This window comes from Chlorocebus sabaeus, chromosome 9, assembly GCF_047675955.1.
Source record: "Chlorocebus sabaeus isolate Y175 chromosome 9, mChlSab1.0.hap1, whole genome shotgun sequence".
Classification (NCBI taxonomy): Eukaryota; Metazoa; Chordata; class Mammalia; order Primates; family Cercopithecidae; genus Chlorocebus; species Chlorocebus sabaeus.
Genome location: NC_132912.1, coordinates 103,497,870 through 103,512,278, shown reverse-complemented (window position 1 = coordinate 103,512,278; position 14,409 = coordinate 103,497,870). Strand labels below are relative to the sequence as shown.

The window sequence follows — 14,409 nt, the reverse complement described above, 5'->3', positions numbered from 1 at the left end:
AAGCTGTCTCCATCTAGGCAGCACCTCCATGGTCCTCTAGAGAGCACAGCTCTTTGGATACCCCCTTGCACAGCTCATCCAGTCCCTGGAGTTGGGCAAACCCTTCTAATGAAGACCCAGCTCATTGTTCTCAGTCTCCTGGACTGAGTCTTTACCAATCCTGATTTAAAGTCTGTGGCTTTCTAAGATCTGTCTCTGATTCTCTAGGGGACACAAGACTGGTCCTGATGTTCCCCAGGAGTGTGCAATTCTCTTTCTTAGCTGCTTTTGGTCTTGAAATCACTTGAGAAACTCCTAATTTCCCCCTTAGGGCACAGATTAGTGAACCCATTCACTCCATGGTGATCAACTCAGGTACAACCTGGCCCAACCCTCCCTCCCAGCACACACTGTAACACTGGCCTAGTAAACAACAGCTCCTGCCAACTCCTGGAGGGCTGGAACTAGCCATTTCTATTACCTGCTGGTCAAGAAAGAAGGGGACAACTGCCAAGAGGAGCAGCAGGAAAAATGTAACCACATCCCAGCCCCTCAAACTCCAGGTCTCATCTATGGCTACAGTAGCACCAAGTTTCTCCTTGGGCCAGAGGGAAGCTAGTCTATGTGCGCTGGGGACAGAGGAGGAGTGTTAGCAGGTGTTCTAGTAGGCCTGGGTCACGTCTTCGAGAGGCCCTAAGCATGGCTCAAAGAATGAGGAGGATGGAGAGAGGAAGAGAGATACAGAGTGGGTGAGACAGAGGTTGAGCAATCAAGAGAGAAAGGCCAAGAGGAAAGAGGCCATGAGGAAGGAGGGAGACAGAACAGAGCCAGAGCTACACCTAAGAGAGAAGAGAGGGAAGGGCAGAGGGAGAAAAGAAGAGGAGGCAAAGGGAGAAGACAGAAGGACAATGTTAAGAACAAGAGGGAATGTTAAACAAAGATGGAATAATAAAGTTGTTATGAAAGAAAGAGGGCACAGGTAGGGAGACAGAATCAGATAAAAATAAAATATGATAGAGAAGGAGGGAGAGGGAAGCAGGAGGAGGAGAAGAAGAAAAAGAAGAAGAAATGCTAGAAGGAAAACACTTAGAGAGAGGAGAGGAGGGGAGAGGATAGGGACTGACTAAAGCAGGGAAGAGGGAGGTGACAAAGGTGGGAGGCAAAGAACAATCCTAGTAAACCAGTATCTCTCAGGGAGACCCTATGTGGACAGGAGTTCAGGCGAGAGGAGTTGGCAAATAAGATGGGCCCTGAACCTCAACCGGGCAGGCAGTTCCCAGGGGTGGAGCTGCATTTCCTGCCTTTCTCTAGGTGGGATCTGGCTTCCTCCCCTTCCCTGAGCCCTCTTACCAATGGTGTGGCCAGGGGCGGTCACTCCTGTCCCAGACCCATCCGGCGTTGGGTGGAAAGGTTGCTGAACTTTGGTCCGGATGATTCTGCAACAGCGTCACAACAGCATCACACATCATATGCCCACTCCTATCCCAGCCAATTCCAGCCCAGCCCTGCAAAGGGGCTCTCTCCCAAGTTCCTCAGCGATTTCCTCATCCATCTGCTCCCTGCGTCCCTGCCCTCACTGACTGGTGCAAGGCACAGGGTTTTCCTTCTGTTGGCTCTGCAGATCCAACCTAATGTAGCTCTGGGTGAATGCAGCCTGCCTTATGTCCTGCTATGTGCATCACCCACATTATTGTTTGATTTTTGGTAGCAAGGATCAGGGCAGCAGACCCAGTGAGCACAGCATTCTTTCTCTTTCTGCAGGGTGAGGACTGCCCTGGTGGCTTGTTGTCCATCTTTCTCTCCTCAACCACACACGCATCTCCTCCTGGTACCAGGACCTCCTGGGTTTTGAGATCATTTTGGAGCTGGCTTTCCTACTTGGGGCTGTATCACAGTCCTTCAGAGTTGAGAGGATGAGATTTCCCCATATCCTGAAAGAATGAGAAGTAGCCAGGGAGGGGCTGGGTCACAGGTGACCCTTTTGTCCCCAGGACTCCAACACAGCACACAATCCCCTTGCCAGATGTCAGGTCCTGAACAACCTCCTCTTGAGCCCACTTACTGCCCTCAAACAAGTCAGAGCCTTGTTCCCATATGGCTGGCTGGTTTGCTGGCCTCCTTTTCTGAGGTTCTTACTTGGATTGCGGCTTCTTCGCCAGCCTGATTGAAAGGTCTGGTGCCCTCCCTGTACATCTTGGGGAGAAGGGGCCAAATCAAACATTCCAGGAGCCTGCTTTTCAGGGATCTGAAAAACCCAGGGCTCAGTGATGCCAAAGACCAGTCCCAGGGTCAAGACTGAGGAATGCTCCCCCAACCCACTGGTCAAATGAGGGGCCTTTGGAAGCCACTTTTCTGATAGCATTGCTTTTCCCCACAGAGAGGCATGTGAGCCAAGCTCACCTCAACCAGCCAGGTGAGTCACAAACCATGAACCAAGTCAGCTCTAAAAGCTTTTCCTGAACACTTGCAGGCGTTGGGATAAGCCAGCTCATAGTGCTGGATATGAAGGTGGGGAGGGGAGACTTAACCCCTGAAAAAGCTAAGTTACCAGAGGGAATCAGGTAGTTAGTGCTGGAAAGTTGGAGCGGAGGAACCATTCCCCTTGCAGGAGAGGGAACTGGGGAAGAAGTCGCTGAAGACAGGGAAATTGATGTAGATCTTCAAAGCCGAGTAGGGCTGAAATCAGAGGCACAGAGGATGGCGGAAAGGACACTGGGCTACGTGGCAGGGGCCCTGAGTCCTGCTTCTGATTTTGCATTTAAGAAGCCACATAGCCTTGGTCTCATCTCTCAACTTCTCTGGGCCTCAGTTTCTTCAGCTGTAAATGAAGGGGTTGGACTACAGGATCTCCACTGTCTCTTTCCCCAGTAAAAAATAACTTGATCCTAAGATGAACAAAGAAGTAGAGGGGAGGGCATCACAAGCTGGTGGAAGCAGAAGCCATGCGAATCTGCTGCCTTCTGGGTTAATGCCCAGAGCGGTCAGCCAGAAAGAGTGGAGGCAGGCAAAGGACTAAGAGGAAACAAGGGTGAACACTTGGATGTGATGAGAACCATCACCATTTTCCACTTACTGAACATCTACTATGTGCCAATATTATACACAATTTATATGACTTATATATATTACTGTTAATTCGCACAACCACCTCCAAAGTAGAGACTATTATCCTCATTTTGCAAATTGAAAACCAAAGCTGAGACAAGTTTAAGTAGCTCAGTCAAGATCACACTACTGGCTGGGTGCGGTGGCTCATGCCTGTAATCCCAGCACTTTGGGAGGCCGAGGCAGGCAGATCACGAGGTCAGGAGTTCGAGACCAACCTGACCAACACTGGGAAACCCCGTCTCTACTAAAAATACAAAAATTAGCCAGGCGTGGTGGTATGCGCCTGTAATCCCAGCTACTCAGGAGGCTGAGGCAGGAGAATTGCTTGAACCCAGGAGTTGCAGTGAGCTGAGATTGCACCACTGCACTCCAACCTAGGTGACAGAGTAAGACTCCGTCTCAAAAAAAAAAAAATCACGGTACCAATTAGGGCAGACTCAGAACGCAGCCTCTAAAATCTATGCTTGTTGTTACTTTGTCATCCTGCCCCCAACATGTAGGAACCAGGTTTAGAGGGTCTTAAACCATGAGTGATTTCTAAACGAGGGGGTATCTGTACAAACAGATCCCAGTAAAGCAACATACATATACATGAGGCATGAGGCGATATGGAGCTGGTCTCAGGAAAGAAAGGGAAGAATTTGCGAGACAAGAGGAAGGCAGAATGGCTGGAGTTTGGCAACCAACTGGAGTCAACCAAGGCTTTACAACCTCAGTTTTGTGTAACTGGAAGCTTGGTGGAGTTTACATCAGCAGATCAGGAATAAGGCTGTAGGGAGGTGACTGGTTTTGGAGGGAAGTGGTAGTGTTGGTCCTGGATGTGCAGCATTTGAGATGAAAGAGGAGCATCCAGGTGCAACGCCCCTGCATCAGCAGGCAAAGACGTATGGATTTAGGAGACTGTCAGGGACCAGGGAAAGGAGTATTTAAAAGACAAGAGGCCTAAGGAGTGGATACTGGAGGACATTTACTTCCAGGGACTGGGAAAAGAAACTGACCTTGCCTAGGAGTCAGAGAATTGGTTGCACAGGAAATGGCAGACCAAGATAGGTCAGTTTCACCTAAGTCAATGGAGAAGAATGTTTCAAGAAAAACACAACCTGCAGTGCCAACAGCAACATGGAGACTGAAGGGAATTGGGAACAAGAAGAGGCACAGATTTGGGATTCTGGTGGCCATTAATGGCTTTGAGGAGTCTCAGCAAAGCAACTGGAGCAGAAGCCAGACAGAACAAGGTTAGAGAATGCATAGGGAGGAAAGCGAGGCAGGGCGGTAAACGGAGAGTATTGCCTCAGAAGTTTTTGGAAAAGGAAAGGACAGGAAAGTGTGGAAGGTGGAGGATGGAATGGGTAGCTAAGTGGAGGGAAGGACTTCCTGGGTAGGAAAGACCTGGATAAGCTTGTAGACTGAGGAGGAAGAACCAGTGAAGAGGAAGAGACTGAAATTGCCTTAGGGCCTGTGGATGATTAACAGAGCAAGAGAGAACAAGGAAAAATGGAGTGCAGACTCCAGGGAAGTGTTAGCCAGAGATGGCATATTTTCAGGTGACCAAAGCTTTGGAAAGGAGCTTTTACGGTTTTTATCTCAACAAAGCAGAAGGCAAGGTCATCTCCCAAGAGTTGGAAGGAAGGTTTGGAGTATGATCACAATGGAAAAGATTGGATAGTAGCTGAGAGGTGGTGTACAATCACCTACAAGAAAAGTCTAGAAAGGTGCTGAGCAGCTCAGAGTAGCTGCTCCTAGTTTACTGCAGCAAAAGCTTCTGTGAGTTCACTGGGCCTGTGGGTGGCTCTGGCTTGAGGGCTGATGGGCTCTTGACTAAGGGAACCCCAGGGGTGGGGCTGGCTGAGAGAGATAACTGGATGGGCTTGGGGAGTTTCTGTCTTTGTTACCCAGAGCCTCTGACCCCTAGGGCACTGGTGCAAATTTAGCTGAGGCAGCAAGTGATGGAAAATCACTACTCCCTGACAGCGGCTTGGTGGTGCATGGAGGAGGAGCTGGGCAGGATGCCTGCTGTGAGTTACTAATGCTCTTGGTGTCCATCCATGACCCCAGGCAGTGGGCACTTGCTGGTACCTAGAGCTGATCTCAGAGAATTTAAGAACTGGGATCGTGGAAATCTGATGGTCATCCATTGTCCTCCTGTCTCCCATACCACAACCCAACAACTCATGGCAATTTCACTCGGGGCTAAAGGATGAATGAAGTAAAGTAGTTGTTGATGATGATGGCCTGATACCATTTCCCCATGTTCCTCCTCCTTCTCCAATTCTTTTTCATACTTGGCCTCACAAGATAGCCAGACACACACCAAACCTCCATGGCCCCGGGCAGGTTTAGCCTGGAAGGTCAAGTTCTGGATATAGATCCCTGGAGGGTGCAGCCAGGACCCTGGAGGACACAGCTCTGCTCAGAAGCTGGGAGGTGTCATTTTTCCATATCCACAGAGGGACTGCCCTGCCAGGGTGCCTGCTCCCCACTTCTCTTTCCTTCACAGGATACTCTTTCTCCTCCACCATTTCTGATGAGAGCTCGCCCTTTCCTGGGGAACTCCAGGGCTTTGGCCAGGGGGACTTCCCCGCACGGGGACTTCCAGGCACTTAGAGTCTCCCACACTTCCAAGGGAGTGAAAGCAGCAAAAGGAAGAAGGGTATGGGTTCTGGGCTCAGCCTGCCTTAGTCTGAATCCCGGCTTTGTTACTTGTTGCCTGTGAAACCCCTGGCAGTTTCTTTTTCCCTTCTCTGTAAAAGAAGATAATACTACCATACACTTCATAGGACTGTAGTGAGGACTAAATAGGACACTCCATGTAAATTGATTAGTATGATGGTTGGTTCAATAAATGCTACCTATAATAACAATGATGACCAGTATTATTATTCCTACAGGTGACCCCTAGGCCCAGCTGCTTTCAATTTAGGGGCTGAGCCAGATGCAGGCAGGAGACCTCCCTACCCAGTATGCCCCAGACTGGTCAATGCAGGTGCCACTGAGACCCTGGGAAGAGCATTGAGAAGACGAGAAACTGCAGCAGCGGTGGCAACATCTGACCCAAAAGGAGGTTGCGTCAGACTCTGAAGAAGACAGACTGGGGACTGGACCAAGCCCCACTGGGGTCACTGGCAAGGATCCACAGGGTACCCAAGGGACGGCAGGGGGTCGTGGCAGGACTTCAGAGCAAAGGATGACAGGGCAGGTGGGGAGGCCACTCCCTCATTGGTTAAATTCCTGGAAGACCCCCACCTCTCACCAACTTGGATATCAACACAATCTCAGGCTCTGTGAGTAAGAATGAAAGCCCTGTATGAGACTCCTATTAACACTGCATTAGACTCAAGAAGAAAGAGAGAAGCCTTCCACCTTTTAAGAGAGCACCAGACATTCCTACTCCTCTTCTAGTTCTGCTCTCTCTCTTCCTCCTCCTTCCCTATTCTTTTCTCTGTGTTTCACTCTCTATCTCTCTCTTCTCTTTCTCTGCTCCTCTCTCCACTTCCCCTCTCTTTGTATGTCTGTCTGTCTCCTTGCACCCTGAAGTCCCAACGTGGCTATGTGAGTTTATTGATTCCTGGGAGCTGGGGGAAAGTAGGAGGCAGGGCTGGGGTGCAGGCTCAGGGATGGAAATAGAAGGCTATAAATTATTTGTGACAGGAAAGCAATAGTGGCAGAGTGCTGAGCACAAGTCCTGTGTCACTATTAGATTCCTTTTAGCCTGATGACACTGTAAAAAAGGTTAAGTGTCTGCTGGAATCGTACACCTGGGGGGCCGGGGCAGCCTGGGAGCAGAACAAGCCACTGAGAGCAGGTATATCAATTCTCCAGGCCAATAATATTCCTCTCATTGATCGCCACGCAAAGTTCAAAAATCTCATTACAGCCAGGCAGACCGGGAACTTTTTACAAATCAATAGAATGATATAATGTATGTATACTTAGTACAAATGTATCTATTCATCTATCCATCCATCCACAGTCCGCCTCAGGGTTTCCAAGTTAACCTACCCATCATATTATGTTATGTTATGTCTGATATTATATTGCATTATATTATATGATAATAAATGGTGTGCAAAAACTCCCTGAGGTGGAGACAAGAAGAGGTCCTATTAGAATTGAGGTGACCTCAGACAGCTCACCTTGGGAGGAGTAAGGTGGCAGCATTTACAGGACTAGGCTGGGCAGGATTTCTAGGAGCAATGCTTCCTCAGGAGAGGCTCTAGTTTAAAAACAAAAACAAAAAACTGTGTACAGAGTATCTACTACATGTTAGGCAATGTTCTATGTACTTCAAATAAATAGTTCACTTAATCCTTACAACAATGCATTTTGCACACAAGGCTTATTACAACTTGCCCAAAGTCACCCATTTAATAAATAGCAAATCTGGGATTTGAATTCAGGTAGACTAATCCTAGGGACTAATCCCTTACCTGATAAATTAGACTGCCTCCAGGAGAGAGACACCCAAAGGCCCCATATTTTAACTTCTATTTTCAGTCCCTTCTGAGAAATGAAGGGTGAGGGGTTTCCCTGAACCTCAGTTTTCCTCACTAGAAAATGGGAGTAATAACACCTGCTGGACCCAACTGCTGACAACCCCTGTACATTGGGTCTCCAAGTTTGTCGCCATGAAATCCTGTCCTGCTGTCTAGAACAGACTTGCTTCCCAATTTTAGAATTACTTCCTGGCAGAGCTTGAACAAACCAGTGACATGACCAGGCTTGGGGCAGGCTGCTCTTAGGAACAAGATGTCAAGTATCTGGATATATGTGTTATATACATGTATAAATCAGCTTAAATTGTCCTGGAGTAAACTGCCCACTTTAGAGTCTTTGCAGAAAATATTTAATCCCTGGTATGGGGAGAGTCTTTCCTGATTCAGTAAATCAAAGGCACTCCAGGGTAGAGAATGTGCCAGATTAGCTGGCCCCACTGCCCACTAAGTCAGACAAGTGGTCATGGGGGCCTCTGCCAGTGGCCTCAGGCAGCCTGGGCATTATAAACTCGATCATCTTAGAGAACAAAATGATATTTGCAGCTGGGCGTGGTGGCTCATGCCTGTAATCCCAGCACTTTGGGAGGCTGAGGCAGGTGGATCACTTGAGGTCAGGAGTTTGAGACCAGCCTGGCCAACATGGTGAAACCCCATCTCTACTGAAAATACAAAAATTAGCCGGACAGGGTCTCACACACTGGCTGAGGTGGGAGAATCACTTGAACCCACGATTGCAATGGTGAAGTGGAACCCAGGATTGGAGGAGGCAGAGGTTGCAGTGAGCCGAGATGGTGCTACTGCACTCTAGCCTGGGCTGCATAGTGAGACTCTGTCTCAAAAAAAAAAAAAAAAAGGTATTAAAAAGGATATTTGTGGCCAGGCGTGGTGGCTTACACCTGTAATCCCAACACTCTGGGAGGCTGAGGTGAGTGAATCATGAGGTCAGAAGTTCAAGACCAGCCTGGCCAAGATGGTGAAACCCTGTCTGTACTAAAAATACAAAAATTAGCCGGGCGTGGTGGTGGGTGCCTGTAATCTCTGCTACTGGGGAGGCTGAGGCAGAGAACTGCTTGAACCCGGAGGTAAAGGTTGCAGTGAGCAGAGATCGTGCCATTGCACTCCGGCCTGGGCAACAGAGTGAGATTCCATTTCAAAAAAAAAAAAAAGAAGACATTTGCTTCAGGGAGGGATATTTTGCCCAGTTAATGCAAGTGGTTATCGCTTCAACTCAAGTCTTTGAGAGCTGCCTATATCAGGCACGTATCCATGGCTTGGCCCCAAGGCAAGTCAGCAACACTAACAGCAGGAGACTTTTCACAGCAGAACCTTGAGTGAGATATCATAGATTACCCAGGAAATGTTTACCTCTCCTGGAAATGGTTCCTACTCCTGAGAACTCTAAGGAGCTAGAATCTGCCCCTTTGTATACCCCAGGAACTGAAAAATTGAAATTTACTTCCTCCTCTCCACAGAAACACAAAGGAAACAGCATCTCCTCTGCATGTGGCTTCCTTTAAGGCAGGCCTGAATCACTTAACACACTCTGTTTTTGTAACCTCTGGCTGCAGTTTGGGTTGAGTTTAGAGGTCTTTTTGCCCATGCTCACTCACATGCCTTGCAGGTTTCAGTCTGGATAACTGACCATATGTCAGGCAGGGTTCTGGACATGGCCACTGATAAGGGTCAGGTCATTCTTCAGAATTGTGGGCAGGACCTTCCATTCTGGCTGTGGCAGGCTGTTGCTGGCATACACGGGTTCCAGATTACCACGGTTCCTCCCAAATGTGTCAACTCTTGTTGACTCTCAGAAGTCATAGCTGAGCTCCAAGAAATGAAAGTCCTACCAAAAAGCTGCAGAAGGGTTTCCTCAAACTACTGCCCTTGAACTACCTGCATTAGAATCCCTTGGGGTGCTTGCTAAAATGCAAATCACCGGGTCCCACCTCAGACCTGAATTAGAGTTTCTGAACTCTATTTGAGAAGACTAGCTTAAGTCAGGGGGTGAAGAAACCATCCTTCTGGTTGGTTTCTCAAGGGGATCCTTGGGAGAGTTGGGAAGAAGTCTTAGTGAGTTAAGAAATTTCCTTTCTCATACTCTATCAATCCACGTTTCTCTCCATCTATTTACCCTGACTCCAGCTGACATAGTCACCAAAATTCAATAAGCTATCAGTTGCTCCGTGGAAACAAAACCGTAGGTTAAAAATTGAAATAATTTCTTTTTTTTTTTTTTTTTTTTTGAGACGGAGTCTTGCTCTGTCGCCCAGGCTGGAGTGCAGTGGCACTATCTCGGCTCACTGCAAGCTCCACCTCCCGGGTTCACACCATTCTCCTGCCTCAGCCTCCCGAGTAGCTGGGACTACAGGAGCCTGCCACCTCGCCTGGCTAATTTTTTGTATTTTTTAGTAGAGATGGGGTTTCACCACATTAGCCAGGATGGTCTCAATCTCCTGACCTCGTGATCCGCCTGTCTTGGCCTCCCAAAGTGCTGGGATTACAGGCTTGAGCCACCGCACCTGGCCAAAAATTGAAATAATTTCAAAATGGTTTTTGGTACATTCCAGGATGATAAATTCCAAATTCCAAGTAGGTTACTTAGATACCAGGCATATATTCTGCATCAACTTAGCCTTCAAAGACTGGCATTGAGGGCGATTATTTTTCCACCTCGTGCCCCTGAAAGCCCAGGCCAGAGACAATTTACCAGGCTAGATGGGCCATGGGGCTGGCCCAAGGGGGCAATAGTGATGGTTTATATGATGAATGGTAAGCATATGGATTGATTTAACTTCAAGATATGCATAGGTTTAAAAATTAAGGGGCAATGTGTTTAACTAACCATTTGGAAACCAGTCTGCGGTGCATGCCAAGCCCAGAGCGTGATCAGACTAGCTTCTCTCACCACTGGCCCTGCCCTCATCTGTCAGAGCTTCTGGCTAGAGCTGGAGTCTACCAGCTGTCCACCCCATGGTCCTGCTTGGGAAGCTCCAGAAGCTTGAAGACTGCTTGATATAAGGTGAACAAGGTACTACTATAGATTCATTGCTGGGATCAAGTCTCCCACTCTGCACCTGTCCATCACCTACTCCCGTCCCACCACAGGCATGCCCACCTCCCTCTGCAGTCACCTGAGCAGGAGCAGATATAGGGCCTGATAGTGACTGCCTGGCCTCCCTACCTCTAGCCTTTCCTACCTCTCACCTATTTAGGCATTCAAAAACAGTCCATCAGTCTTTCTCTGTCTCTTCCTGAAAGAATGTGATACGGCTAAACCCTACAATCACTTTCTATCACCTATAGGATAAATTCAGAATTCTTCAGCCCAGCCTTCAAAATCTTCCCTAACCTGGCTCTATCCTAGCTTTCCAATCTATTTCTGTTTCCCTCTTCCTCTCAGGGTCTAGCACAGAGCTGAAACCTTGTTTTCTTGCTTACTCAATTCACATAGTAGAGTCCTTCCCTGAACTCTGAGCTCTGCAAGGGCAGATGTCACTGCTATTTCTCTCATGACTGTCTTTCCCCAGAACCTAGCAATAGTGTCTGGTATAATGTAAGTACTTGATAACTATTTGTTCAATAACAAATGAATATTACTAACAATAACAATAATATGCTCTTTTTTTTTTGTTTTTGTTTGTTTGTTTGTTTGTTTTTGAGATGGAGTCTCACACTGTTGCCCAGGCTGGAGTACAATGGCACAATCTCAGTTCACTTCAACCTCTGCCTCCCAGGTTCAAGCAATTCTCCTGCCTCAGCCTCCCGAGTAGCTAGGATTATAGGTGCGCACCACCATGCCCAGCTAATTTTTGTATTTTTAGTAGGGACAGGGTTTTACCATGTTGGCCAGGCTGGTCTCAAACTCCTGACCTCAAGTGATCCTTCCACCTCGGCCTCCCAAAGTGCTGAGATTACAGGCATGAGCCACTGCACCTGGCCAATAATAACAATGACAGAATCTTAAGGGACACAGTGGGCCAATATACTCTTACTATGTACCAGGCACTGCGCAAAGCACTGTATGCAGATTATTTAACTTAATTCTCATAAGTACCTATGAAGATTGTTGTCCATAACCTACAGGTGTGGAAGCTGAGACTCAGAGAGGTTAGGTAACTTACAGAAGGTCACGCAGCTGTTAAGTAACACAGCCAGAATTTAAATCTGAGTGTCTCACTCCAGAACTTATGCTGCTAACCATTGAATAGAATAAGTCAGTCATATCAAGAACAGATGGTAGAATCTATGAGAGGCTAGACCTGAATAGAGAGCTGAATTTAATAATAGTAAAAACAATAACTATCATTTATTTCATATTCACTGTACGACAGGCATTATAATGAATGTATTTTCTCATTCGAATTCAACTATAACTCTATCAAATAACCATCCTCTCTATTTTGCCTAAGAAACAACAGAAAGGCCAAGCAACTTGCCCAAAGTCACATGCTTAATAGCACTGGAGCCAGAATTTTTTGTTTGTTTGGTTTTTATTTTTTTCAATTGACATATAATTATACATGAGCATCGGGTAAGAGCCAGACATTGGATCCAGGCTTGTGACTTCAATGTCTGTAGGATGAACCATTTGACCTTTTTGGGAAATTTTTATATACATATATACACACACACACACACACACACATATTAACTATTTGGACATGAACAAATTTTTCCTTCAGCCTTTTCATATCCACGATTTTGGAAAATTGAGCAATTATATATGTAGACAATTAACAGAGAGCACATGTAGCTGTGATTTTAAACATGCTTATTCTCTCCCATGCATATGCCATAGCTGTATTTGATAAGCATCATGTCTGCGTTACAAACAAACCACAATTTTAGATTAAGTGGCTATAGGCTTCAGTGAATTTTATATGTACTGGTAGGTTTGGGGGGCAAATTTTCCAAATTATTTTCACCTATCTAGTTTCCAAATCATGTACATGATTGCATGATGATACTACATATAGATGTTTCTCAATTTCTGTTTTGAGGATCCATTTCTATGATTAGTGTATCTTTATATTCAGGTCTGCTCCCATGCATTGATCTAAGATTTATAATAGTGGATATATTTATCAAAACATACTTCATGAATACCTGCCAAGTTATGCCCATTTCTGTCAAATATGTAAACTACAGCGAGACTACACCATCACTGTTCCCTTCCCGGGGTGTTTGAGATTTTCACATCACAATCATGTTTTTATATTGGTCCATGCACCAGTATTGATGTACATAAATGTGCATTTGTATACCTGTGTATCTCTCTGTCTATGGCCAGGATGGGGTGGGGGAGGGGGATGTGGAAATGAGAGAATTATTAAATGCCAAGTAGCTGTGCAATAAATTCCATTGATTTTATAAACTCCAACTTGTCTTCAGTCTCCTTCCATTCTTTATCCTGGGGGCATTGCAACAAAAACCTATTTTAAATACCTTTGCTTCCCCCCCTCCCCCTCCCCAAAAAAGTGTCAATATTTTATTTGGATTTTTAACTTCGCTCCATAACAGTTGTTTGACCTCCTGACTCGTGCGAGTCACATAAATTCTGGGACTTTATTCAGGAGCCATGTTCCTGCTATTGAATAAGCAATTTGGGAGGGTGAATTAATGACTTGTGCTGTTGCTGGAAAGTCCCTGAAGAAATATTAAAATTGCTTGCAGACTGAATCGATACTCCGTGAACACCCAGCAAGAGGGCTTTGGCTCTGGAATGGCCACAGAAGGTAGGGCTGGGTAGAGGAAGGGGAATTCCTGCACCCAGCTTGGTGAGCTCTCCTCCCACCACCACCTTTCCCTTTATCCCTGGAGCTCTGTCATTTTCAGTAACAGCGAAGTCTTATTAAATCCCAACCAAGATAGAACTGAATTGTCCTGTCTCGGGAAGCAGGCTCAGGGGACAGTTTACTCTCTTACTAGCAATGAGAGCCCAGAGGCCTTATTAGAGGTGATGGTCTGGACACATACACCTGCTGGAGAAACGGCATGGTGCTGCTGCTTTCTGGCAGGCTGCACTGTGCTTGGGAGGGCTGCAGCTGCGATCGTTTTCTGCTGGGTGTGCAGGAGAATTGGGTGCTGCGCTACTGGCTCTGTCTCTGTGTGTGCCTGCCCACGTGGCTCAAGTGGCCACATGATTTCAGCCTGTGGGTATGGGGGTGCCTATGGGATGCAGAGTTTGAATTGTGTTGCACGTTATCTTGTATTGTTGCATTGTGTTGACGCATTCCAGCAGCTGGCTTAGTGTTTGTTACTTGGTGTTTTGTGGTATTGTACTGAGGTGGCTGCACTTTGTGTAACACTGAGTTGGAGGAATGTGAGTATTGTTTGGTGGCAGTGTCTGTGTTTCTGCTTTGAATTATTGTGTTCATTGATCATATCAGCATCTTTTTTCCCCAATGTATGTCTTAGAGATTAGGTTAATGGATGTCTCCTTGGTGATGTGGGTTGAGTAACGATGCTGGATCTGGGTGGTGGTGTACGATTCGGTAATTGCTTTAATTGCCTTCTTGGTGTGGTTGTGGGTGAGAGGATCCATCCTTTAGCTCTTTTAGCTTACTCTGGCCTGGTCATTTGCACTGCTGCTTTTCAGAAGGAAGATTCTAGAGATGCAGGACAAATATCTTCTTGATGACCAAAAATACGATCCTTTTCTTCTTGGAAGCAAATGTCCCTGCTCTGCTGAACTGTTATGACTTTACCAAACGAGAACAGGTCTGCCTGATTTGGAGAGTTAAGCCCCTAGACCTAACCTTATGCCAATTGAGAGTCCAGATCTTTGCTGCAGTTAGAAGAGGATGGATGGGAGCAAACTTCCCAATCCCAA

General features: G+C 46.6%; 1 protein-coding gene across 2 annotated transcripts in view; it reads right to left on the bottom strand.

Annotated features, from left to right (window-relative positions):
- Window positions 1-14,409, bottom strand: part of PAX2 (paired box 2) — an 81,061-nt gene that overhangs the window by 48,871 nt on the left and 17,781 nt on the right. For both annotated transcript variants that reach the window (XM_073019275.1, XM_073019276.1), the window contains exon 3: window positions 1,330-1,415. In XM_073019275.1, the coding sequence (XP_072875376.1) occupies window positions 1,330-1,415 (86 nt within the window). The remainder of the gene's footprint in view (window positions 1-1,329; window positions 1,416-14,409) is intronic.